The sequence below is a fragment of the Salvelinus sp. IW2-2015 genome, linkage group LG14 (genome assembly GCF_002910315.2).
Source record: "Salvelinus sp. IW2-2015 linkage group LG14, ASM291031v2, whole genome shotgun sequence".
NCBI classification, from domain to species: domain Eukaryota; kingdom Metazoa; phylum Chordata; class Actinopteri; order Salmoniformes; family Salmonidae; genus Salvelinus; species Salvelinus sp. IW2-2015.
In genome coordinates this window covers 22,158,635-22,185,651 of record NC_036854.1, presented here as the reverse complement: position 1 = coordinate 22,185,651, position 27,017 = coordinate 22,158,635, and the positions used below count along the sequence as shown (strand labels likewise).

At 44.3% G+C, this 27,017-nt stretch overlaps 1 protein-coding gene across 5 annotated transcripts in view; it reads left to right on the top strand.

Annotated features, from left to right (window-relative positions):
• The window catches only part of LOC111972700 (SAM and SH3 domain-containing protein 1), a 357,764-nt gene that overhangs the window by 243,336 nt on the left and 87,411 nt on the right, over window positions 1-27,017 (top strand). The window contains exon 1 of one of the 5 annotated variants that reach the window (XM_023999744.2): window positions 8,229-8,972. The exons of 3 other annotated variants lie outside the window; for them this stretch is intronic. In XM_023999744.2, coding sequence (XP_023855512.1) covers window positions 8,823-8,972 — 150 coding nt within the window. In that variant the 5' untranslated portion in view covers window positions 8,229-8,822. Of the gene's footprint in view, window positions 1-8,228; window positions 8,973-9,077; window positions 9,307-27,017 lie in introns of those variants that run through there. One more of the 5 variants, XM_023999745.2, reaches the window with a different exon arrangement.

Sequence of the window (27,017 nt, the reverse complement as noted above, 5' to 3'; positions counted from 1 at the left end):
TGATGATTGAGTTGGAGGCGTGCATGGCCACGCAGTCGTGGGTGAACAGGGAGTACAGAAGAGGGCTCAGAACGCACCCTTGTGGGCCCCAGTGTTGAGGATCAGCGGGGTGGAGATGTTGTTACCTACCCTCCACCACCTGGGGGCGGCCCGTCAGGAAGTTCAGGACCCAGTTGCACAGGGCGGGGTCGAGACCCAGGGTCTCGAGCTTGATGACGAGTTTGGGAGGTACTATGGTGTTAAATGCTGAGCTGTAGTCGATTAACAGCATTCTCACATAGGTATTCCTCTTGTCCAGATGGGTTGGGCAGTGTGCAGTGTGATTGCGATTGCGTCGTCTGTGGACCTGTTGGGGCGGTAAAGAATTGGAATGGGGTCTAGGGTGTCAGGTAGGGTGGAGGTGATATGGTCCTTGACTAGTCTCCATCAAAACACTTTATGATGCAGAAGTGAGTGCTTCGGCCAGTAGTCATTTAGCTCAGTTACCTTAGCTTTCTTGGGAACAGGAACAATGGTGGCCCTCTTGAAGCATGTGGTACAGCAGACTGGATAAGGATTGATTGAATATGTCTAATAACACACCAGCCAGCTGGTCTGCGCATGCTCTGAGGACACGACTGGGGATGCCGTCTGGGCCTGCAGCCTTGCGAGGGTTGACACGTTTAAATGTTTTGCTCACGTCGGCAGCAGTGAAGGAGAGCCAAGCAAGTTTTGGTAGCGGGCCGTGTCAGTGGCACTGTGTTGTCCTCAAAGCGAGCAAAGAAGTTGTTTAGTCTGTCTGGGAGCAAGACATCCTGGTCCGCGACGGGGCTGGTTTTCTTTTATAGTCCGTGATTGACTGTAGACCCTGCCACATACCTCACGTGTCGTGAGCCGTTGAATTGCGACTCTACTTTGTCTCTATACTGAACATTTAGCTTGTTTGATTCCCTTTGCGGGGGAATAGCTACACTGTTTTGTATTCGGTCATGTTTTCCGGTCACCTTGCCCTGATTAAAAGCAGTGGTTCGCGCTTTCAGTTTTGGCGCAACTGCTGCCATCAATCCATGGTTTCTGGTTTGGGAATGTTTTAATAGACGCTGTGGGTACGACATCGCCGATGCACTTGCTAATAAACCCGCTCACCGAATCAGCGTATTCATTAATGTTGTTGTTCGCCGCATTGCGGAACATATCCCAGTCCACGTGATCTCGATGCACAATCGAGAGCATCCTGTCGGGCTGTATCACCGCCTGGTACGGCAACTGCTCCGCCCACAACCGTAAGGCTCTCCAGAGGGTAGTGAGGTCTGCACATCGCATCACCGGGGGCAACTACCTACCCTCCAGGACACCTACACCACCCGATGTCACAGGAAGGCCAAAAAGATCATCAAGGACAAAAACCACCTGAGCCACTCCCTGTTCACCCCGCTATCATCCAGAAGGCGAGGTCAGTCAGGTGCATCAAAGCAGGGACCAAGAGTCTAAAAAACAGCTTCTATCTCAAGGCCATCAGACTGTTAAACAGCCATCACTAACATTGAGTGGCTGCTGCCAACATACTGACTCAACTCCAGCCACTGGAAAAATTGATGTAATAAATGTATCACTAGCCACTTTAAACAATGCCACTTCATATAATGTTTACATACCCTACATTACTCATCTCATATATCTATATACTGTACTCTATACCATCCACTGCATCTTGCCTATGCCGTTCTATACCATCACTCATTCATATATTTTTTTATGTACATATTCTTATTCAATCCTTTACACTTGTGTGTATAAGGTAATTGTTGTGAAATTGTTAGGTTAGATTACTCGTTGGATATTACTGCATTGTCGGAACTAGAAGCACAAGCATTTCGCTACACTCGCATTAACATCTGCTAACCATGTGTATGGGACAAATAAAATTAGATTTGATTTGATCTGGGAAGCTAATAAAGGCTAGCTAGCTTGCTATGTTTTTAGCCAGGCTGCCAGCTAGCTACTGGCTGACTAGTACTAGCAAGGTAAGGTGACTCTACTACTAGCAAGGTAAGGCTACTCTTCCTTGCTTACACAAAATGAAAAGACAAAAATAAAAACATTTGGTTTCTCTCCCGTGTGAATGGGAGTGGGACCGGCGAGGATATCATGTTACCAAAAGGTGTCTGCTATTCCAAAAACCCCACATGCACGCACACACGTAGATCAACGGAGTGAAGCTTGTCATAACCTTAACAGATTAAGAGCTAGGCCTGTCTTTTAATGGCTGTGAGTAGCGCGTGTGTTTGTTTGAGTGATTGTTTCCAAGCCCAGCCATTCTGGCCTGGAGAGTACTGGGCACCCTCAGTGAGAGCGGAGACTGACCTATCTGATCAGTGGAATATCAATGCAGCTCAATATAGGACGGCTGTGTGTACCCACTCACAACACACAACACTACCAGCCATTAATACAACAGGTGCAGAGATAGAAGGAGAGAGAGAGAGACAGAGGGAAAAATAGAGGGAACAGAGAGAGAGCACAAAGAGAGAAAGAGAGCAGAGAGGGCCGGCATAGACAAACTAGCATGCTGGACTCACATATGAAGCTTGTCTTGAGTTATATACAGTTGAAGTCGGAAGTTTACATACACTTAAGTTGGAGTCATTAAAATTCGTTTTTCAACCACTCCACAAAATTCTTGTTAAAACTTCTTAGGGCTGCAATCCCGTTAACGGGATCGATATGACAACAACCAGTGAAAGTGCAGGGCGCCAAATTCAAACAACAGAAATCTCATAATTAAAATTCCTCAAGCATACAAGTATTTCACACCATTTTAAAGATACACTTCTTGTTAATCCCACCACAGTGTCCGATTTCAAAAAGGCTTTACAGCGAAAGCACCACAAACGATTATGTTAGGTCACCGCAAAATCACAGAAAAACACAGCCATTTTTCCAGCCAAAGACAGGAGTCACAAAAAGCAGAAATAGAGATAAAATGAATCACTAACCTTTGATGATCTTCATCAGATGACACTCATAGGACTTCATGTTACACAATACATGTATGTTTTGTTCGATAAAGTTCATATTTATATAAAAAAATCTCATTATACATTGCCGCGTTATGTTCAGTAGTTCCAAAACCATCTGGTGATTTTGCAGAGAGCCACATCAATTTCCAGAAATACTCATAATAAACGTTGATCAAAGATCAAGTGTTATACATGGAATTTTAGATCCACTTCTCCTTAATGCAACCGCTGTGTCAGATTTCAAAAAAGCTTTACGGAAAAAGCAAACCATGCAATAATCTGAGGTCGGCACTCAGAGCCCAATCAAGACAAAAATATATCCACCATATTGTGCAGTCAACAGAAGTCAGAAATAACATTATAAATATTCACTTTACCTTTGACGATCTCATCAGAATGCACTCCAAGGAATCCAAGTTCCACAATAAATGTTTGATTTGTTCGGTAATGTCCATCATTTATGTCCAAATAGATCTTTTGTTAGCGCGTTTGGTAAACAAATCCAAAGTCACGAAGTGCGTTGACTAAAAGCAGACGAAATGTCAAAAAGTTCAGTAACAGTCAGTAGAAACATGTCAAGCGATGTATTGAATCAATCTTTAGGATGTTTTTTAACATAAATCTTCAAATAATGTTCCAACCGAGAATTCCTTTGTCTTCAGAAATGCTGTAGAACAGAGCTCGCTCTCACATGACCTTACTCAATCCCTCTCATTCGGCCCCCTTCACAGTAGAGGCATCAGACAAGGTTCTAACGACTGTTGATATTTAGTGGAAGCCTTAGGAAGTGCAAAATGACCCCTATCCCACTGTGTATTCGATAGGCGAAGAGTTGAAAACCTACAAACCTCAGATTTCCCATTTCTGGTTGGATTTGTCTCAGGTTTTTGCCTGCCATATGAATTATGTTACTCTCACAGACATCATTCAAACAGTTTAGAAACTTCAGGGTGTTTTCTATCCAATACTAATAATAATATGCATATATTAGCAACTGGTACTGAGGAGCAGGCAGTTTACTCTGGGCCTTTTATCCAAGCTACTCAATACTGCCCCTGCAGCCATAAGAAGTTTAACAAACTATAGTTTTTGCAAGTCGGTTAGGACATCTACGTTGTGCATGACACAACAAATTTTTCCAATAATTGTTTACAGACAGATTATTTCACTGTATCAACAATTCCAGTGGGTCAGAAGTTTACATACACTAAAGTTGACTGTGCCTTTAAACAGCTTGGAAAATTCAAGAAAATTATGTCATGGCTTTAGAAGCTTCTGATAGGCTAATTGACATAATTTGAGTCAATTGGAGGTGTACCTGTGAATGTATTTCAAGGGCTACCTTCACACTCAGTGCCTCTTTGCTTGACATCATGAGAAAATCAAAAGAAATCAGCCAAGACCTCAGAAAAAAAATTGTAGACCTCTACAAGTCTGGTTCATCCTTGGGAGCAATTTCCAAACGCCTGAAGGTACCACATTCATCTGTACAAACAATAGTACGCAAGTATAAACACCATGGGGCCACGCAGCCGTCATACCGCTCAGGAAGGAGACGCGTTCTGTCTCCTAGTGATGAACGTACTTTGGTGCGAAAATTGCAAATCAATCCCAGAACAACAGCAAAGGACCTTGTGAAGATGCTGGAGGAAACAGGTACAAAAGTATCTACAGTATATCCACTTTAAAACGAGTTCTATATCGCCATAACCTGAAAGGCCGCTCAGCAAGGAAGAAGCCACTACTCCAAACCTGCCATAAAAAAAAGCCAGACTACGGTTTGCAACTGCACATGGGGACAAAGATCATACTTTTTAGAGAAATGTCCTCTGGTCTGATGAAACAAAAATAGAACTGTTTGGCCATAATGACCATCGTTATATTTGAAGGAAAAAGGGGGAGGCTTGCAAGCCGTAGAACACCATCCCAACCGTGAAGCACGTGGGTGGCAGCATCATGTTGTGGTGGTGCTTTGCTGCAGGAGGGACTGCTGCACTTCACAAAATAGATGGCATCATGAGGATGGAAAATTTTGTGGAAATGTTGAGGCAACATCTCAAGACATCAGTCAGGAAGTTAAAGCTTGGTYGCAAATGGGTCTTCCAAATGGACAATGACCCCAAGCATACTTCCAAAGTTGTGGCAAAATGGCTTAAGGACAACAAAGTCAAGGTATTGGAGTGGCCATCACAAAGCCCTGACCTCAATCCCATAGAAAATGTGTGGGCAGAACTGAAAAAGCGTGTGCGAGCAAGGAGGCCTACAAACCTGACTCAGTTACACCAGCTCTGTCAGGAGGAATGGGCCGAAATTCACCCAACTTATTTTGGGAATCTTGTGATAGGCTACCCGAAACGTTTGACCCAAGTTATACAATTTAAAGGCAATGCTACCAAATACTCATTGAGTGTATGTTAACTTCTGACCCACTGGGAATGTGATGAAAGAAATAAAAGCTGAAATAAATCATTCTCTCTACTATAATTCTGACATTTCACATTCTTAAAATAAAGTGGTGATCCTAACTGACCTAAGACAGGGAATTTTTACAAGGATTAAATGTCAGGAATTGTGAAAAACTGAGTTTAAATGTATTTGGCTAAGGTGTATGTAAACTTCCGACTTCAACTGTAGGTTTCTGGGGTATACTCAACTTTACATTCTTGGAGTGATTGATAGTCATTACATCATTACTTTTCACAGAATGCTCTCTATATATTTAATGGCCATGAAATATTGTATTTGTCTCTCTCCTCCCAAATGTATAGGAGTTTTCAATTCGTATCAGCTGTATGTTGCTCTGTGTTTATGTGTTACACATGTTTCTCTTTGCCCTCATTCTTGTACTGCTGACAACAGGGTATGTTGTTTTGGCTCCTGGCTATTCTATTGTAGAGTAGATTCAATCTTGGATACTCTATACCAGGGGTATTCAACTCTTACCCTACGATGTCCGGAGCCTTCTGGTTTTCTGTTCTACCTGATAATTAATTGGACCCACCCTAAATCAGTCCCAGATTAGAGGGGAACAATGAAAAAACGCAGTGGAACTGGCTTCAAGGTCAAGAGTTGAGTTTGAGGGCTCTGGTAAAGGAAGCAGTAAGTACAGTATTGACTGTCTCAATAAAGGACCATTTTTTTGTCTGGCAACATGACACCTATTATCTGGAGGTGATGGAAAAGGAACAAGATTACACCACAGGGTCCTCACACACACACACACACACACACGCACACACACACACACACACACACAAACACAGCGAGATACACACACTGTTGCATATTAGCAGAGGCTGTATATAATAAGTGTGCTCTGAGTCAACAGGCTGTGCCTCCTCTCCTCATTAGCATGCTGGCCCCACTGTTTGGGATATTACAGGTGGGCCACAGTGAGGGGTGTCCTGTCCTGTAGTGGGGTAAGGGTAGGAACAGGGAAGTGAGGGGGTGGGCATTAGTGACACAACACCTCAGCAGGGGAAGGGTGGTGGTGGTGCTTCTAGAGATATAATCATGGTTCCTCCAACACAACCTGATGTTTTAGGAAAATAATGGGTTGGCACATGCGCACAAACACACACACACACACACCATCCAAATCCCTCCCAGTTCCACCATTCCACAGCTTTAGCCAGGCAGGTTAGCCCAGGGCCAGGGCCTAGCCCGGGGTTCAGGGGCTGGGTCAGTGGTGAATGATCCCCTGGGTGGAGGGGAACAAAGCTGGGGTTGTGCTTCCCTTGTTTTATGTGTTTACACTGTAAGCAGGATACTGTTGAGCAGCTGCTGCTTGTCCCAGGCTTGTGAAAGACATTCTCCCTCCACAGCCTAGCCTCTGTGGTCTGTGCGGATTAGGCTGACTTATGTGTACGATGGAGAGAACGAGGGAATTGAGGAATGGAGGAATGACCACCACCTAAAGGAATAATACACCGCCTCTGTAATCCTCAATGAGCCTCTGATCGCATTTCACTACATAGAGTTGGGAGTTACTTAGCCCAGGGGCTCTTCCTAGTATCGGAATGTTGCAGGTAGGTTGTCATTGTCCATTCCACATCATGGAGAAGTCATGACTGGTCCTCTCTCTTCTCTTACAGCCTCGGGTGGTTGTGTCAGTGTATTACACAAGGCAGGAAAGGCACAGTGTATCACGGTTTTAGATTGTAGCGTCTCATTACTCCCTCACCCTCTCTCTTTCTTCTTTCCCACTTTTTCAATTTCAATTCAATTTTCAATTAGCTTCATTGCTATCGCTGTCTTTCTCTCTCTCTCTCTTTCTCTCTCTCACTCTCTCAGGCTGTTCTGAAATCTGTCACGAGACTGCAGGCAGCTGTTGCTGTTCAGCAGACATGCTGCTCTCTCTGAGAATGTGCTTCTGGCAGCACAGAGACATACTGAGACAAAGTAAAGACTTCTTCATTACAGTAGTTGCCTGGTAGAGCAAAACAAACACCTAATCATCCATTCAACACTATGTAGAGTCCAGAGATGTATGCCAGCTGCTACATTCTTTTTTGTAGAATTTATAATTGTATGCAACATCATTTGGATTCATTTGTAACTCTATGAAGTCTAACTCTATAGTTTTTACCCATATTGATAACTAAATAATCATTATACAGATCAAATGTGTTTTATTTTCAAAATTCCACTATCCTATATAAAACAGTGTACACGTGTTTTATAATGGCATGTAGTTACACAGATATTATAATGTAGTGGACAGGTTTGTAGTTTTTTCCACTGTTATTGCTATGGTGCAGTGGGACCCCATAAATTATACACAATGTGTAGTCTATTCTATTTGACATGCTTTTGTCTTTGTTTGTAAATTGGAGACTATTCCTGCGGTTTATCACTATTACGAATAGGTCACGGTATACGTCACCCCTCCCAAAAATATTTTTCACATGCGCTGTTGTTTTTGATACAATTGTGTGGAGAATCGCTTTGTTCTCCTAAACCTATTCAACCCTGTGGAGAAAGTATTGGTGGAAAAGCAACAGGATACGCGCGTAGTAGCCTAATAAAGGGTTAGTTGTCTGTCTGGCAACTTTCCACAACATTTACCAAAGTTTAAGAAACAGACTATTAGACTATATTGGTGTAAGATTTCCTTTGGTACGTTAGTGCAGAGATGACTGACACCAACCAGACCAGAGGACTTTTTGTTGTGTAAATGTTTTTGCTGGGAGGAGTGAACTAGAGAGGGGAGCTCACTACTGTTAGAGGGGGGAGCGTGGATAATTACAGACAAGGACGGCGCTTCGGGCGTTTTCTCCTCATTTGTTGTTAATGGGAGTATTTCTCAAAGTTCGCGACTGAATTTTTATTCGTATTGATTTGGCGTTCTTCTTTTCTAATACATATAAATAGTGTCGAATTAGGTGTCTCTCTTCGTACCAAATGTCCCCCGCTGTAAATTTTGGTTTATGCCAGAAGCGCACGGGTAGCGAGCTGCGGAGAGCTCAACCAATTAACTTTTCAGATGAAAACCCTGCACTGTAACTTCAGCTTCAATTGTGTTTACTGCGATTTATGCGTGTTATTGCAATATGTGCTGAATGTATTCTATTCGCATAAAGGGAACATATTCAACTTGCCTCTGAGTTTTAGTGCACTTGTTGCACTTCCCAAGCATGTCTGAAGGCATTTGGAGAGTGTTCACTCCCGCAGTTTCTTTTGTGCCAAGGAATGCTGAATGATTTTACGGCTGAGACGGGGACAACTTTCTCAAGAAGAGGTGTCCGTCAGTAGTCAGACAATTGCGCATGGTCACGGATTAAAACATTGCGCCAACGGCAATACTTCATAACCATAGACATTATGGAGGGCCAAGGCGACCAGGCAGCCGCCTCGGTAGAACCCGACGCGGACATAGCAGTGTGTGACAGTTTCTCCCTACTTAAACCCGAGGCGGACGGCGCAGTCTCTGACAGTTTCTCCCAACTCTGGACAGACGTGATGGGGATGCTGGTAAGTTTGTGGGCCGGGTTGGGGGAGGGGAGACAGGAAGGTAACAACCAACTGAGAAAAGCTTTTAACTGTGTCCCTCCTAGGGGGACCCACGTTGCTCATTTAGTGGTTGTCTATTGATACTTGTTAACATGTAAATCACGTCCCAAAACAACAACGCAAGGGAAGCTGGTCTATTTCTCAAAGCGCTGAGCGCAAAGTTTACATTCCATCCTCGGTGCCCAACATATGGGTTTGGCATTCGGGTCATTTCCCTTCTTCAACCTGTTCCCGAGGAGCTTTTCTGTTTTTGAGGTGATCAGATTTCATAGAAACCTGGAATCCAGTGAAAATGGTATGTTGCTCTTGAGTTTAAAAATGACCTGTTTGTGTGCTTCCAAGTCTTCCAAGTCTGGTGCACTTGAGCTGCGAAGATGGAATTGTGCTTGTCTGTTGTTTCAGGCAGAGGTAACAAATAGCCTCCATTACAATTCGTTGATTAAACTTCATTGTTGTGTTGTTACATTGTTACAACATTGTAACTGTTCGTGTTGTTTTAGGAGAGTTGAGCTCCTGTGTGTTCTATGAGGGCCCCATGCCAAAGCACTTGTTGTTGTGTTTTGTTGCTGTGATGGAATGTTACTTTGGAAAGGTTATGATGGAAAAATTGTTGCAAATTGCATTGATTGAAATATTGTCAGTCCTGATATGTGATGTTGTGTCAATGTGTGGCTACATTTTGTTCTCCCTGTCATTTTTTCCCCAACCTTTAAGTTTTGCTTGTTAGTCCCTTATCAGTGCACACCTTCAAGAACCTTGAACACAATTGGCACTGGTTTGACAACAATATCACTTTGATATCCAGCAATTGGAGTTGTAGCCAAGGCCTATGGGTCCTCAGGGAGGCATCCCCAGGAAGGCTTTCAATGTTGTATGTCAAAATGCAATCTTGTCAGTCCTCAATCCACATAGGCCTATACCAATCCACATCTTCCCAAAGTGCATGGCAAATCTTGCAATTAAGATATGGAAAAGGTTACACTGATCAACATAATCACCTTTGCCTCTTGTTCTTTGTTAGGGGCCAGGGTGACATGGTCATCTTGATTGTACAGATGTGTGTGTGGGCCATCTGATCTCAGTGATCCATAGAGTTCATGTGTTGTGCTCTTTTCCCATGTGAATGGTGGGTCATTTGAAGATCAATGTGTTCATTTGGTCTGGACTGGTTCAGTAGATGAATGGAATGTGAATGGGCCTAACACTGAGGACAGAGACAGAGGTGTGTGCTTGTGTGTGTGCGTGCGGGCCCGTGTGTGTGTGAGAAACGGAGATGAGTGTCCTAGCCTTTGACTCTGGGTGGGAGACCTGGGACTCCAGCCAGGCAATTTAACCAGATTTATTACACTGGATGCAAATGTCTATCAGTGCTCTCATCTTTGACGTCTTTCCTCTGCTTGCAGCTGGAACACAGACACACACACTAGACAAGTGTGACACCTCCTTCATAGGTGACAGCAAGCCTTTCACACATCCTCCTCCATCACAGGTACCTGAGACTGGACCTTTTGGTCTTTTGAAGGATCTTTTATCACCAGTAATATCATTATGATGTCACAGGAGAGAGACATGATTCTGATTTAATGTCCCTCACATTGCCATGTGGTCACTACTCAGGTTTTTGAGTCAGTTAAACAGAATTTGTACCAAAGTGTTAATGGAAGAGACCATTTTCTTCCACTAGGCTTGGGCTTATGGGTATAAATCGCAACACCGTGCTATACTCCTGCCCCGTGGCACTCACATCTGTAGCTATGAAGTGCTTTAAAAGGCTGGTCGTGGCTCACATCAACACCATCATCCCAGAAACCCTAGACCCACTCCAATTCGCATACCACCCCAACAGATCCACAGACGAAGCAATCTCTATTGCACTCCACACTGCCCTTTCCCACCTGGACAAAAGGAGCACCTACGTGAGAATGCTGCTCATTGAAAACAGCTCTGCATTCAACACCATAGTGCCCTCCAAGCTCATCACTAAGCAAAGGAACCTGAGACTGAACACCTCCCTCTGTAACTGGATCCTGGACTTCCTAACGGCCGCCACCAGGTGGTGAGGGTAGGCAACAACACATCCGCCACTCTGACCGTCAACATGCGGGCCCCTCAGAGGTGTGTGCTTAGTCCCCTTCTGTACTCCCTGTTCACCCACGACTGTGTGGTTGCGCACGACTACAACACCATCATTAAGATTGCCAACGTCACAGCGGTGGTAGGCCTGATCACCGACGACGATGAGACAGCCTATAGGGAGCAGGTCAGAGACCTTGCAGTGTGGTGCCAGGACAACAACCTCTCCCTCAACGTGAGCAAGACAAAGGAGCTGATCGTGGACTACAGGAAAAAGAGGACCGAGCACACCCCCATTCACATTGACTGGGTTATAGTGGAGAAGGTTGAGAGCTTCAAGTTCCTTGGTGTACACTTTACTAAGGACCTATCATGGTCCAAACACACCAACACAGTCGTGAGGAGGGAACGGCTATGCCTATTCCCCCTCAGGAGCCTGAAAAGATTTGACATGGGTCCTCAGATCCTCAAAAAGTTTTACAGCTGCACCATCGAGAGCATCCTGACTGGTTTCATCACCGCTTGGTATGGTAACTGCTCAGCATCTGACCGCAAGGTGCTACAGAGGGTAGTGCGTACGGCCCAGTACATCAATGGGGCCAAGCTTTATGCCATCCAGGACCTCTATAATATGCAGTGTCAGAGGAAGGCCCTAAAAACTGTCTATGAATCCAGCCACCCAAGTCATAGACTGTTCTCTCTGCTACCACACGGCAAGCAGTACCGCAGTACTCTTTTGCAAGTGCTTGATATACACTCTCTGGACTCTAGGGCTGTCCTCATTTAGTCGACTGGTCGATTGTTTGGTCAATAGGCTGTTGGTCGACCAACATTTTTTTAGTTGAGGAGTGGCAAATATACACTACCGTTCAAAAGTTTGGGGTCACTTAGAAATGTCCTTGTTTTTGAAAGAAAATAAACTTTTTTGTAAATTGAAATAACATCAAATTGATCAGAAATACAGTGTAGACATTGTTTATTTTGTAAATGACTATTGTAGCTGGAAACGGCTGATTTTTAATGGAATTTTCTACAGAGGCGTGCAGAGGCCCGTTATCAGCAACCATCACTCCTGATTTCCAATGGCACTTTGTTTTAGCTAATCCAAGTTTATCATTTTAAAAGGCTAATTGATCATTAGAAAACCCTTTTGCAATTATGTTAGCACAGCTAACACAGCAGACTCTATGTCGATCAATATATATTTTTTGTCGGGGACAGCCGTACTGGACTCTAACCACACACCCACACGTACTACACTGACACTGACACTCCAACACACACACACACAACACCACACACACACACACACACACACACACACACACACACACACACACACACACACACACACACACACACACACACACACACACACACACACACACACACACACACACACACACACACACACACACACACACACACATTCAAAATTCCTTCACACTCTTCACACACGCTGCTGCTACTCTCGGATTATTATCTATGCATAGTCACTTTAGCCCTACCTACATGTACATATTACCCCTACCTACATGTACATATTACCCCTACCTACATGTACATATTACCCCTACCTACATGTACATATTACCGGTACCCCTTGTATATAGCCTCGTTATTGTTATTCAAATCAAATCAAACTTTATTTGTCACATGCGCCGAATACAACAAGTTTAGACCTTACCGTGAAATGCTTACTTACAAGCCCTTAACCAACAATGTAGTTCCAGAAGAGTTAAGCAAATATTTACCAAATAAACTAAAGTAAAAAAATTATAAAAAGTTACACAATAAAATAACAATAATGAGGCTATATACAGGGGTACCGGTACTGAGTTAATGTGCGGGGGTACAGGTTAGTCAAGGTAATTTGTACATGTAGGTAGGGGTGTGTTACTGTTTTTCCTTTAGTTTATTTATCACATTTCTATTTGCCTTGTTGAAATATAAAGTAATGACTGTGCTAAATCCCAGAAACCACATGTTATGTAAGTAACTGGAAATGGTTTGAATACTGTAGCACAGCTGCCAAAACTCCACCTTATATCTGTGCTGTTTCAGTCAGTATTTCTGTAGAAGTAATCACAGGGCCAACAATATGGTCATTGTTCAATCCCCAGCGTTTATGAAACCTTTACAATTCAAAGGCATCAGCACAATGGATTCCCAATATTTTTGGCAACAAAATGGCAGTGCTATATTTAGTTTGTTGTCAGTACGTAATGCTTTTCTATGGCCTTTGTCTCTGGGGCCCTACATGAGAATGCCCTTTTGAGTAAGCCTGTGCCTGAGCCTATTGAAACATCTGAACACTACTGTTACAGATTAGTAAAGCCATTTGGGGTGCAGCTTCTCAGTAACCAATGAATGTGAAGTCTACATACCAAGTTTTTTCTGACATACATCTAATCTGGCTAATTTGGTTGTGTGACTACAGATGATGGAGGACCTTTATTTGAAAGGAAAAAAACATAAACCTGCGGACACTCGGCCCTCCGTGGAATGAGTTTGACACCCCTGCACTACAAGTTTTATAATTCCTGTTCTCCTGCAACAGGCTGATCAAATTAAGATCCAACATCTGTAGTCCACCACTCTACTGTTGATTGTTTTACTCACTACAGTTCTAACTACATCAGAGAGTCCTGTGTACAGAAGGTAATTACCAGGGAGTGAATTGAAATTCCAGTTCAAGAATGAATTAATTTAATTATAATTTATCGTAAACCTATTAATGGCCGTGCAGTGACTAGGTGATTCATCGTTCATCATAGTTAACTCAAGCGTGGAGGTCTGTGGTCCTCTGTCATGCCTGTAGTGACATTGCTAGGAGCCCCTCTGCCTGAGGTTAAACCACCGCTAGGAATGTGTTTAATGAGAATACCTTTGTGAACCAGTAATTTATTTGTGGTTACAGCAGGGTAAACATAGACCTAAGCCAATTAACAATTTGGGGCTGTTAAGGGATTTAAAAAGTAATATGCCCACTCACACTCTTAACATGTTTGGCTGACCATCCTTAAAGTTTTTCTAGCACTGTTGCATTATGGGTACATGAGCATCTCTGCTGTTTGAACAGGGTTAGTAGACTGGAGCCGACCCAACTCTGGTTCTTTGAAGAAATGAGGTTTCAGCAAGTCCTTAAATCGGATCTGACATTTTTTTGTAGGATGTGCATGTTATTATTCTTGTATCTAGCTTACCATAAATAATGTTAAAAGGCAGCATGCCATGTATAACATTTCCACAATGTTAGTGTGTATGGATGCAGGTGTGTATGGATGCAGGTGTGTATGGATGTAGGTGTGTATGGATGCAGGTGTGTATGGATGCAGGTGTGCTATGCAGTGCACGGTTGTGTATGCGCGTCTATGTTGTGTGTTGGTATGAGGCAGTGTGTATGTGCGATTGCATGTGTGTAGTGGATTGCAGTTTGTGTTATGGCAGTGCAGGTGTGTTGGATGAGTGTGATCATGTGAAGTGTGATAGGATCTAGGTGTGTATGGATGCAGGTGGTGTATGGGATGCAGTGGTGTATGGATGCAGTGATGTATGCATAGGTGTGTATGTAGAGGTAGTGTATGGATGTAGGTGTGGTTCTGGCATGCCAGGTGTGATATGATGCAGGCTTTATGAGATGCATGGGGCTTGTGATGGATTGTAGGTGAGTCGTTATGCATGTACGTGTCGTAGTGTATTGTCGAGGTGTGGGTATGGTATTGCAGGAGGGCCTCCGGCATATGCGGTAGTGCAAGTGGTAAGTGGATGTAGGTTGCTTGGAGTTGTGGATGCAAAGTGTTGCTGATATGGTCAGTAGTTAAGGTGTGATTATGGTAATTGCCAAGGTTGTGTATGCGAGTGACCAGAGTGCTGTATGGATGCAGGTGTGTATGGATGCAGTGTGTATGGATGCAGGTGTATGAAGTAGTGTGTATGGATGCAGGTGTTATGGGTGAGAGGTGGTATGGAGTGCAGGTGGTGTGTATGGATGCAGGTGTGTATGGATGCAGGTGTGTATGGATGCAGGTGTGTATGGATTGTGGGCTGGTGCATATGGATGCAGGTGTGTATGGATGCAGGTGTGTATGGATGTAGGTGTGTATGGATACAGGTGTGTATGGATGCAGGTGTGTATGGATGCAGGTGTGTATGGATGCAGGTGTGTATGGGTGGATATTTGGAAGTACCAGTCCTCAACAGCATAAACACAGTACACACCGTTAGTACCTCCCTCTGCAAACGGTGTCTGAGCAGTTAGTTCAAACAGTGATTTTGCTCTATTCTGCGTCAGCTTCTAATTCAGGGGTGTCAAACTCATTCCATGGAGGGCCTAGTGTCTGCTGCTTTTTTTCCAATAAAGACCTAGACAAGGTGAGGGGAGTTCCTTACTAATTAGTGACCTCATCAATCAAGTACGAAAACCCGCAGACACTCGGCCCTCCGTGGAATGAGTTTGACATGTACTCTAATTTGATCACATATCTGGACAGCTGACAGTCCTCCTCTGTATTCCCTATCAGGTATTCTCAAAGGGCTCTCTCATCCCAGTCTGCATGGATGTCTGCCTCAAAGTTTAGTATCAGGAAGACATTTTGTTAGATTTGAGGAAATAGTATATGTAAAGTTTTTCAGACATCCGTACAGTATGAGTGGGTTCTGTCTCCCATCTCAAGGGCTTGTTGATACTTTCCTGCTATCCAGCCTTTGATATGTTTTATTAGTGAGCCCATTCAGCCCAAATGTATTTTGAAACTGTGTCTGTGACAACATATGGTCAACTTAAAAGAAACCTCAATTTGTTTAAAGAGTGTCTCCTCCTCCAATATAGCATTGTGTAGTTGCTGAGCTGTCTGCCTCTGTCTCAGCACCCCTCTGTCCTAGCCCAGCCTTAGTAAAGCCACATCAACCCTGGTCCAACCTAGGTTTGCCACATTTGAGCCTAGGATGGCCAGCTCAGCTCAGATCTCCCCCTCCCAGTCAGGGGCCAGGCAGGGCTGGCAGGTGTTTCTCTCAGTGCTGTGGAGGATATCCTCAGGAAGCTCCTCTGGAGGGGGGTGGGCCTCAACTCTGCCCGGGCCTTCCTACAGCCTGGGCTGGGATGCTGGTGTAGGGGTGGGACAGGGGTATGAGCAGGTGTGGAGTCCATTCTCCCCCACAGCTAAAGCCTGGAGGGAGGAGTGGAGCGAGGGAGGAGTGGAGCGAGGGAGGAGTGGAGTGAGGGATCGCTTACCCTCCGCTGCCTTTGTAGGGAGAAGTTGTTTGGGCACCGCCAGCCTGGTCAGTCTCTTGGGGTTGGAGTCAATGTGTTCTATGATTTAGGAGGAAACATGAGCGAGGCGCTAATTCACTTACTCCTGCTTGTAATGAATCATGAAAATGATACGAGTGAGTGGGATAGTTTCTTTAACCGCCGCCCTAGTGTTCTGAACTGGTAACAAGTGTAACCGATCGTAACTGTCGTTCTAGCGTTGCATCAGATACGTGATGGCCATAGTCATCTGTCACTATGCACTCCCCTAGAGGATGTCTAGCTAGTCACAAGGCTAGTCCTGACACTGACAAAAGCCTTGTGCACAGCGCGAACAGAACAGCATAACTCAATAAGCACGGAACCGGCCTCAGTATGAAAAGCAGCGCTGTCTGGAATGTGTACCTAAAGCTGGGAGCAGAACAAACACGTTAGCTAGAGCGAATGGTTTAGAGACCTCTGTAATGTCTTCTGACATGACAAATAAAAGCACTGGCTTTGAGAGAGAGAGAGAGAGAGAGAGAGAGAGAGAGAGAGAGAGAGAGAGAGAGAGAGCACCAAACTATCTTGCATGCGAAGGTGGACAACATCTGTAGCAGTGGAATGCTTTGAAATGCTGGTCATGGCTCACATCAACACCATCATCCCAGACACCCTGGACCCACTGCAATTCGCATACCGCTCCAACAGATCCATAGATGACGCAATCTCCATTGCACGCCACACTGCTCTTTCCCACCTGGACAAAAGGGGTGCGTGTTTAGTCCCCTCCTTTTACTCCCTGTTCATCCACAACTGTGTGGCTGTGCACGACTCCAACACTGCTCACGACTCCAAGCAACATTAAGTTTGCAGACGACACGACGGTGGTAGGCCTGATCACTGACAACAACGAGACAGCCTATAGGGAGGAGGCAAAAGACCTGGCAGTGTGGCGTTACAGAGGGTAGTGCGTACGGCCCAGTACATCACTGGGGCCGAGCTCCCTGCCATCCAGGACCTCTATACCAGGCGGTGTCAGAGGAAGGCCCTAAACATTTTCAAAACAGCAAAATGTTCCTGAACAGCTTTACACCCAAGACATAAGACAGCTGAACAGTTAATCAATGGTTACCTGGACTATTTGCATTGACCCCCTTTTTTTGCACTGACATTGTTGCACTGGCTCTATGCACACTCACTGGACTGGCACATACTACACTGACATTGTTGCACTGACTCTATGCACACTCACTGGACTGGCACATACTACACTGACATTTTTGCACTGGCTCTATGCACACTCACTGGACTGGCACATACTACACTGACATTGTTGCACTGGCTCTATGCACACTCACTGGACTGGCACATACTACCCTGACATTGTTGCACTGGCTCTATGCACACACTCGGACTGACACATACAAGCTGACATTGTTGCACTGGCTCTATGCACACTCACTGGACTGACAACATACTCGCATCTGACATTGTTGCACTGGCTCTATGCACACTCACTGGACTGACATCTACACCACCACTCCAAAGCACACTCACTCACCCACACCACACACTCACACTCCAACACACAAATACACACACACACCACACACACACACACACACACACACACACACACACACCACACACACACACACACAACACACCACACACACAACACACACACACACACCACACCACACACACACACACACCACACACACACACACACACACACACACACACACACACACAACACACTTATCCACTCTTCACATACACTGGCTCGCTAACTCCTGTTCTATATCTGCATCCTGATTGCCTTTTTCACTTTTACCCCTACCTACATGTACATGTTATCTCAATTACTTCAACTACCCTGTACTCCTGCATATTGACTCGGTACCTGTACTCCTTGTATATAGCCTCACTATTGTTATTTTATTGTGTTAGTATTTACATAAATGTTTTACTTTTTATTTTACTTTTTAACTCTGCATTGCTGGGAAAGGGCTCATAAGTAATCATTTCACGGTAATGTCTGCACCTGTTGTATTAGGTGCATGTGACAAATACAATTTGATTGGATTTCAACATCAATTAAAAGAAAATAAATGTAGAGATTAGTACTGTAGCTAACTTGGCAGTTAGTTGTTAGCATGCGAGAAGACCTAAAAGGTCAGTGCACTGAGTTTAGCCCTGCATGCTGGTTATGGAATGTTTTAATAACTGACAGAAGGGTCTTGGTGTGCTATTTACAAAGGGGAAGTTATTTCAGCTGAGTGTACATTCTTGCTACTTTTGTTGTTTTCTTTGCCTCAGAAAGCACAGAAAGATCAGCTTGCTTGCTCATGAGGTATTTGTCCTCATAGACTACCATTGAGCGCTCTGGGAAATCAGGACCTTGAATCCATCCAGGAGAAGTGTTGAATTGCAACACAGGAGATTCCCCTAGATTTCATTCCAAAGAAGTTAACAGTAAAGGGGTGCAGCTCCGGCACAATGAGAGCACAGAGTTCATATTTCAGCATGGCTGTTTAGATCGGATTGAAGTGCGTTATGTGAGTTATGGTTTGCATGCCTTTTTAGTTCCGTTTGAGCAGATTCTTCTCAGATCATACAAAGTCAATTGGCTGTTGAGTTACAGAGTGTGTTTTTGAAATAGGCGATTTGAGTAGATGGTTGCATCACTACATACAGTAGCTACCTACATCTGCCTGATAAGGAAGGTGTTTCTGGGTCATCATGGGGCATGACCTTGTAACGTTAAGGCTTTGATTTGTACGGTATGCCTATGACATGTAGAGAATATCCATGCATTACTGTTCAGCAGTGGCCCATAGATGCCTCCCAGATGCCATGGATAATACTGTTGCACCACCACCCCCTACCCTCCCAGTGTGGTCACATTGAGAATGACAGGAATCATTCAGGTCAGCAGGACCCCATGTCACCCCCTACCCTCCCAGTGTGGTCACATTGAGAATGACAGGAATCATTCAGGTCAGCAGGACCCCATGTCACCCCCTACATCTCCTCATGTCCTTATATGTTACTCACCCATGGGGATAGATTCCAGTCTGAACACTCTCTCCTATACCTCTCTCTGTCAATGGAAAATGGAGAATATTCTCATGTGGAATCATGGACTGAAACCTCTAAACCTATGGCTGTTAGTCAGACATGTATTTCAAAGAATAATGCAGAATTATTCATATAAACAGTCCCTGTAAGTTTAGAGACAGTAAACCATGAGCCAAGTCCTGTCAGTCAGGTCAGTCCTCCCACTAGTGGTTTAGAATAACAAACTCCAGCCTCAAGAGTTTTTTACTGGAAAACCTCACAGCCTTCCCTCCACGCCGTTGGTAAGAGCATTGTTCCGTAAAGTCTTGAAGTAAAGTGAGGAGATTGGACCTGCCCCTAAAGTGTTGGCACTGTGTTCTGAAGAGGTTCAGCTGAACATGAAATTAGGAATGGTCAGTGAGGCGAGCAAGAACAGTCTTATCTCTCTCTCTCTCTCTCTCTCTCTCTCTCTCTCTCTCTCTCTCTCTCTCTCTCTCTCTCCTCTTCTCGCTCCTCTCCTCTTCTCTCTACTCTTCTCTCTTTCCTCTCCTCTCTCTTACACCTTGGGTGTTGTCTTTTATAGCCTGTTCTGACTGTGAACATGACTATTGAACTTGACTCAAGGCAGGGTGGTGCACTCTTGTATACACAGGGTGGGAGCCAAACAAGGTTTGGTCTATTGCATTATGGTTTTTTTCAACTCCATAAAACCGTTGTTGTTGTTATTCCTTCCATTTTGTTTTAATTCAATACACACACATACATTAACATAATGTTTAGTGATGCACCGATATGACATTTTTGGCCGATATCAATATCCAATATTTTCCGATACTGATACTGATACCGATAAACAATATTTACAATTTTAGCGGCCTTTTAAGCATTCTAGTACAGTTAAATAGTTAACACACACGCTGACGCAGCAGTCTAAGGCACTGCATCTCAGTGCAAGAGGCGTCACTACAGTCCCTGGTTCGAATCCAAGCTGTATCACATCCCGCCGTGATTGGGAGTCCCATAGGGGGAAGCACAATTGGCCCAGTGTCGTCCGGGCCATCATTGTAAATAAGAATTTGTTCTTAACTGACTTGCCTAGTTAAATAAAGGTTACACACACACCACACTGACCAAAAAGTTATTTTGTTGGCATTTTTATGTCCCCATTACCAGTAAAACATAATCAAAGCCTATTTCTTTCACTTGCTTGCTGTGCTGTTTTGTTGTTCATTTGTTTAGTCGTTTCATTCTCAACCAGGATTTCTATGGAACGCTGTTTGGGTCTTTGACGTGTGACGTGTCAAATAAGCTTGTTGACCAATCACATAATAATTTCCGATTTGTTCACCGATATATGCTGCATCCCTAATCATTTTAGGACACTCAGATTTTCAACGGGTGGTTTAGCCTGCTAGCCTAATAGACACAGACCACAGGGTTGTTGTTGGTCAGATAAAGCAAAGAGTAAAGTCTTCTCCTGTGTTAGATAAAGGCTGTCTCCCAAACCTACAGATGTTTTACCCCCTCCAAGCCCCCAGCCTCCCCAGTCAATACCTCCTCACAAATCACCCCTGTCCACTGGCTCCATACCCCCTCAGTACCCCCCTCACACTGCCATATGGACTATTGTTATCACATTCCTTCACTCCCACACACACACAAACGCACACTCACTCTCGCATACACAATCACTTACAATAAACAGATACATAGTCAATCACTTCCATCTTTCTTTTTTTTTACCTTAACTGACTTGCCTAGTTAAATAAAGAACAATTTCTTTAAAGAACAATTTCTTTATTTAACTAGGCGGCCTAGGAACAGTGGGTTAACTGCCTTGCAGAACGACAGATTTTTACCTTGTTAGCTCTGGGATTCAATCTTGCAACCTTTCAGTTACTGGTCCAATGCTCTAAACACTAGGCTACTACCTACCATCCCTTGTCATCTTGTCTTTGTCTCATGTGCATACAAGCTGTGCATACAAGTCCAGCTCCCAGTCATTCTCCCAGTCAGGCTCCAATTCAGGCTCTTAGTCAGGCTTCCAGCTGTGTAGAGGCTGATTGAGGGGCTGCATGAGCTCATGGTAGGAGAGGAATCCCAGGTATGCTACACACACACTGGCCTCCCTGAGAGGAACACTGCAGTAAGGAAAGACCTAACACTGTAACAGCACTGTAACAACACTGTAACAGCACTGCAACAGCACTGCAACAGCACTGCAACAGCACTGAAACAGCACTGCAACAGCACTGAAACAGCACTGCAACAGCACTGAAACATCACTGCAACAGCACTGCAACAGCACTGAAACAGCACTGCAACAGCACTGCAACAGCACTATAACAGCACTGCAACAGCACTGCAACAGCACTGCAACATCACTGTAACAGCACTGCAACAGCACTGCGACAGCACTGCGACAACACTGTAACAGCACTGCAACAGCACTGTAACAACACTGTAACATCACTGTAACAGCACTGTAACAACACTAACAACACTAACAGCACTATAACAGCACTGTAACAACACTGCAACAGCACTGAACATCACTGCAACAGCACTGCAACAGCACTGTAACAACACTGTAACAGCACTGTAACAGCACTGTAACAACACTGCAACAGCACTGAACATCACTGCAACAGCACTGCAACAGCACTGTAACAGCACTGTAACAACACTGCAACAGCACTGCAACAGCACTGTAACAGCACTAACAACACTAACAGCACTATAACAGCACTGTAACAACACTGTAACAACACTGCAACAGCACTATAACAGCACTGCAACAGCACTGAAACAGCACTGCAACAGCACTGAAACAGCACTGAAACAGCACTGCAACAGCACTGAAACAACACTAACAACACTAACAACACTATAACAGCACTGTAACAACACTGTAACAGCACTGTAACACTGTAACAAAACTGTAACAACACTGTAACAACACTGTAACAACACCACAATAAAGCACATTGTAATGTTAAACTACAGCATAGGACATTAGCTTTACCTATGGGTCTGGAGCTTGGACAGTTGAAGTATTACAGACAAACAGTGCTGACAGATGAGATGGAATCCATGCCTGCCTATACAGTATTCTAGCCATTTAACACAGACAGCCTGCTGAACATCTGTACATTTAATACACAAACTTCTTTACACAAACTGGAGTTGTGACTAAGATGTTTACACAGACATGGACAGCTTGTTTTATAGACCCAGAAAGGTAATGAACTGTCACTAAATATCTGGCTGAGTTGTAATCAGGCATTCTACATGGACAGATACACTGACTCCAACTCTAGTATCTGGGTCTGTCACCCTCTTGGACATGGTTGTGCCATGTTTCTGGGGATTAGGCAGTACTGTAGCTAGTCTGTAATAAGACTATGCTTCTCTCTCTGAGGGAGGAATGTGTGGAGACACGTGTCTGCTCTCTCCCCAGAGAGTGAGAGAGCGCCTCCATAGGGAATCTCAGCCACCTCTAACCATATGTCACAGTCTGGACATAGCTGGAGTTACTAAGAACTATTCTATGGGAGGAGGAGGAGTGAGTGGAGGAAAATAAAGCTGAACAATCTGGATTTTTGACACGGGGCCTCTGTCTGTCTAGAATGTATTTGAATCTTCTGTTGTTAATGTGTAATGCATTACCGATGGGTGATGGTGGGATTCACTTCAGGTTTGTGTTTTTCCACAGTGTGGACTAGTTTGTTGTTTTCATCCTGACTGTTGTTTTGGAAAGCCCTCTCAGAAGAAGCCCCTCTCTCTGCCTCCCCAGGGTGTGTGTGTGTGCGTCTGCCCGGAGTTTATGTGTGTGTGTGGCACACTGACTCCACAGTGCCCCATTCATCCCATGTTGGCACAGAGATACTGGGTCCTGTTTAGAGGACCACAGAGAGAGACAGAGACAGACTAAGACTGAGAGAGACCGTTCACTCCTCGCAGAGTGACTCAATGCATGCTGACCACTCACCAAACCAGGCTGACTAGATCAACACTAATGAATATTGAACGATTGGCCATCACTGCTATGGTTGTCAACATACACAGCCCGAGTAGTTATGAGTCCGAGCACCATAGAGAGACACTTCTCAAATCTTCTCAGTGAAAGATGTTTCAGTTGCTCTCCGACCCCAATCAGTTAGTAGTACAATTGTCCCTTCGCTAAGCCCCACCACAGAATATTGGGCAACCAATCGCAGCGCTCCAATGGATAGCAACTGTCATCGAGTCTGACACCTTAGACAAGCTCACATTTCAAACGCATGAAAGTCAATGAGCGCTATGACAAAACTGTGAGTTTTCATCAAAAAGTAGCTAAATTGTTTAAATGGCTAAATTACAGTGCACCAGGTTTACTTGCTACTGTGATTCCTGAAATGCAGAACCTGCATTTTGTTAATAAAAAAAGTATACTTTTGTTTTATTTGCTAGCTCAGCTGGTTAGCTAGCTCTCAGTCTTACTGACCACAAAACGTTGCTAACGCTAGCTAGCCACTTAATATAACAGATTTTCTCGAAATGTATGTTAGCTAGCTAAGTTATCTGTATTATGAATACACCTATAATCTGCTGTCGACATCAGGATACGACTTGAGAGAACTAGTTAACTCTCAAAATGGTAAGTAGTAGCTTTAACTGCATGACAGTCCATTCAGAGCCATCTAGTGCATAGCTACACCAATGACAGTCCACCACAACATACCCGATAGTCTCCTGATTAATAAGGGGTAGTCTGTGTTTAATTTTATTGTGTATTAAAAACACAGTTTGAGATCGTTGCGAGAGGTTTTCTCCAGTAGTTTGAATGGGGAATGGAGCTTCTTGGGAAAATGTTGTCCGAGGTTGCAACATTAACCTAGTGGGTGGGTCTTAGTGAAGGGTCGATGGCTATGACTCTCACTCATAACCTTGGAGTGGAAACACAACCCATACATGTATGTAATTCTCCTCTGCTTTCAATGTATAGCAATGCAGTAGCAGGTTCTGCTTCTTTAGTATTGATTCTACTGTTCCTCTTTGAATCTCCAACAATGTGTTTTGGGGCTAGTGTATTCTGTTGAGTAAGGTCTTTGTTATTTAGAGTGTATGAGTGACTGGAACATACTTCCTCCTTCTACCCAAACACCGTCTTCCACACAAAGACAGGAACCCAGCAGAGAGGTGACCCCCCCAGCAGGAAGAGGGTGTTTGGGGTTGGGGTTAGGGTTGGGAGAATGTCATAGCCGGGGTTTAAAGGGCATCTCTGATCTGTGATTGTGTATGTTAACTGAGCAAACCCAGGAAACACTCCTGGTTGGCCGCACACCTCCCCTCTAGCAGAGACACAAACCCACTGTCCCAGACAATCTTCATATCAACAGGAGCTTGTTTATAGGTCTTCGTCTTCCACAAATCACACTGATTTACTTTCCTTCTCCTTTCTCCTACCCGTTGTCCTTTCACAACAGGCCATAGCTAGTATAGGCCACAGAGCTAAAGGGTAAAGGTGCTGTAACCTCTAACCGCTCCCTCAGTAGCACCACTGTGTTAGCCAGTTAGCAAATAACTATAGTCCAGATTGGCAACCAGAGGAAGAAGTGGTGTGCGAGTGATTAGATTTGTGTGCCCCTGCCCACCGCCCTCCACACTGCACCACTTGCCTGCTAGTTGATGCCTCTCACGCGCTCCTGATTACAAGCGTATGTGTAGGGGTTTTATTAGGCTGTGCTTCACCCAGAGTGAGAGACAGATGAGGAGCTGAGGTTGTTAGTAGGTATGTTTATCTCACCTGGAGTACTGTACTGTGGAGGTGAAAGCGGTCAGAGGAGTGTGGAGCTTACTGAAAGGATTGACTCAGCCAATGTTATTCCTCCAGACGAAGGCTTTGGTGTCATATTGGGTGCTCAGATTGAGTAATGAGTGTACTATAAAATGTCTCGAGAACCTACATCTTTCCTCCATTCTACCATGTTCGAACATATGAGCTGCTTCTATTTTCTCCCTCGGAATCTCTCTCTCATTCTCAATCTCATTCTCAATGTCTCTCTCTCTCTCTCTCTCTCTCTCTCTCTCTCTCTCTCTCTCTCTCTCTCTCTCTCTCTCTCTCTTCTCTCTCTTCTCTCTCTTCTCTCTCTCTCTCTCTCTCTCTCTCTTCTCTCTCTCTCTCTCTCTCTCTTCTTCTCTCTTTCTCTCTCTCTCTCTCTCTCTCTCTCTCTCTCTCTCTCTCTCTCTCTCTCTCTCTCTCTCTCTCTCTCTCTCTCTCTCTGCTCTCTCTCTCTCTCTCTCTCTCTCTCTCTCTCTCTCTCTCTCTCTCTCTCTTCTCTTCTCTCTCTCTTCTTCTCTCTTTCTCTCTGTTGTGTAGGATGGTTTCTGGGAACATTGATGACCTGGCCAGGAGTATTCTGAGTACTACAACACTGCTTCAGTGACGTCAGCGACGCATGGAGGAGTACGCAAGAGACGTGTGTCCCGACCTCGACATGGTACGTCCCACAAACCACTCATCACATACCGAGTACCTACAAACACCAATCATACTGTTGCATGTCCCACAAACTCAAGGCATCAATCCTGCTGCAATACAGTGGAACTGAGTCCCCACAACCATCACCTTACTGCAGCAGAGTTTAACCAAGTTCTATCAAAACAGGCCACACAGCTTACATCAATACAATATCAGCTAAAGAGCTGTGGTAACCCGCTTCTTCATGGCTCTACAATTTGTTGTTGAACTTATATAGAATACAACTATGCTGATTTTACTATTGTGAAGTGAGAGCCAAAATGCTTGAGGAAAATGTTAATTTTGTCAGATCTCCTTTTTATAATTCATAGTATCCTCAAACACGTCGTTCTTCGATCAGGTTGATATCTTTACAGAGTGTGATTTCCCAATGTGCTGCCAACAGCTGGGAGCAGACCTGGAGTTGGGGGGAGGGACGTTTGGAGAGCAATCAGTGAGTGTTTGGTGTTTGTGACTGTGTTCTAAAACACTTAGTTGCCCTCCTGCCTCCTGGTGCTGAAAGTGCTTGGTTGTGTTTTGGGGCTTTCTAGGGGTTCTCATTCACATGGATGTAGGGTAGTGGGGCATGGCACTCTGTGTTGCCAAGTTACTGGCTGAGGTATTGAAGAAGTCAGCTGCTCCTGGCAGAGAGTGCTGTCTGAGTACCCCTGGGGTCTATGCTCCATACACACACAACACAGAGAGAGATAGGGGGTTAGTGCTCATATGCTAGCTTTATTAACAGGCTTTGATAAACTATTCAAAGGATTGGTATCTACTTAGAATCCTTGAAACAGACAGCATCAGTTCTGAATTCGCATTCCAGAACTCCAAGAGTAAACTGGACTGACTCAGTTTATTCTACTCATCCTGAACATAAAAGAAGTGAGCCGAATTTAATATAGTAACTGTATTTTTTTGTTTTATTCTGTAACAGAAGTCACAGGGACACATTTTGTGTTGAGCACAAAACAGATAATTCAATTAAGTGGGAAGAGAGTGACAATACCTATGCTAGAGAGCATATTTGTAGGACTCTCTATTTCATTGACAAATGTTCACCGTTAATCTCCTCCGCTCTATCATAAAGTACTATCCATGTTATAGGCATAATAGAGGATCTGCTCTCAACGAA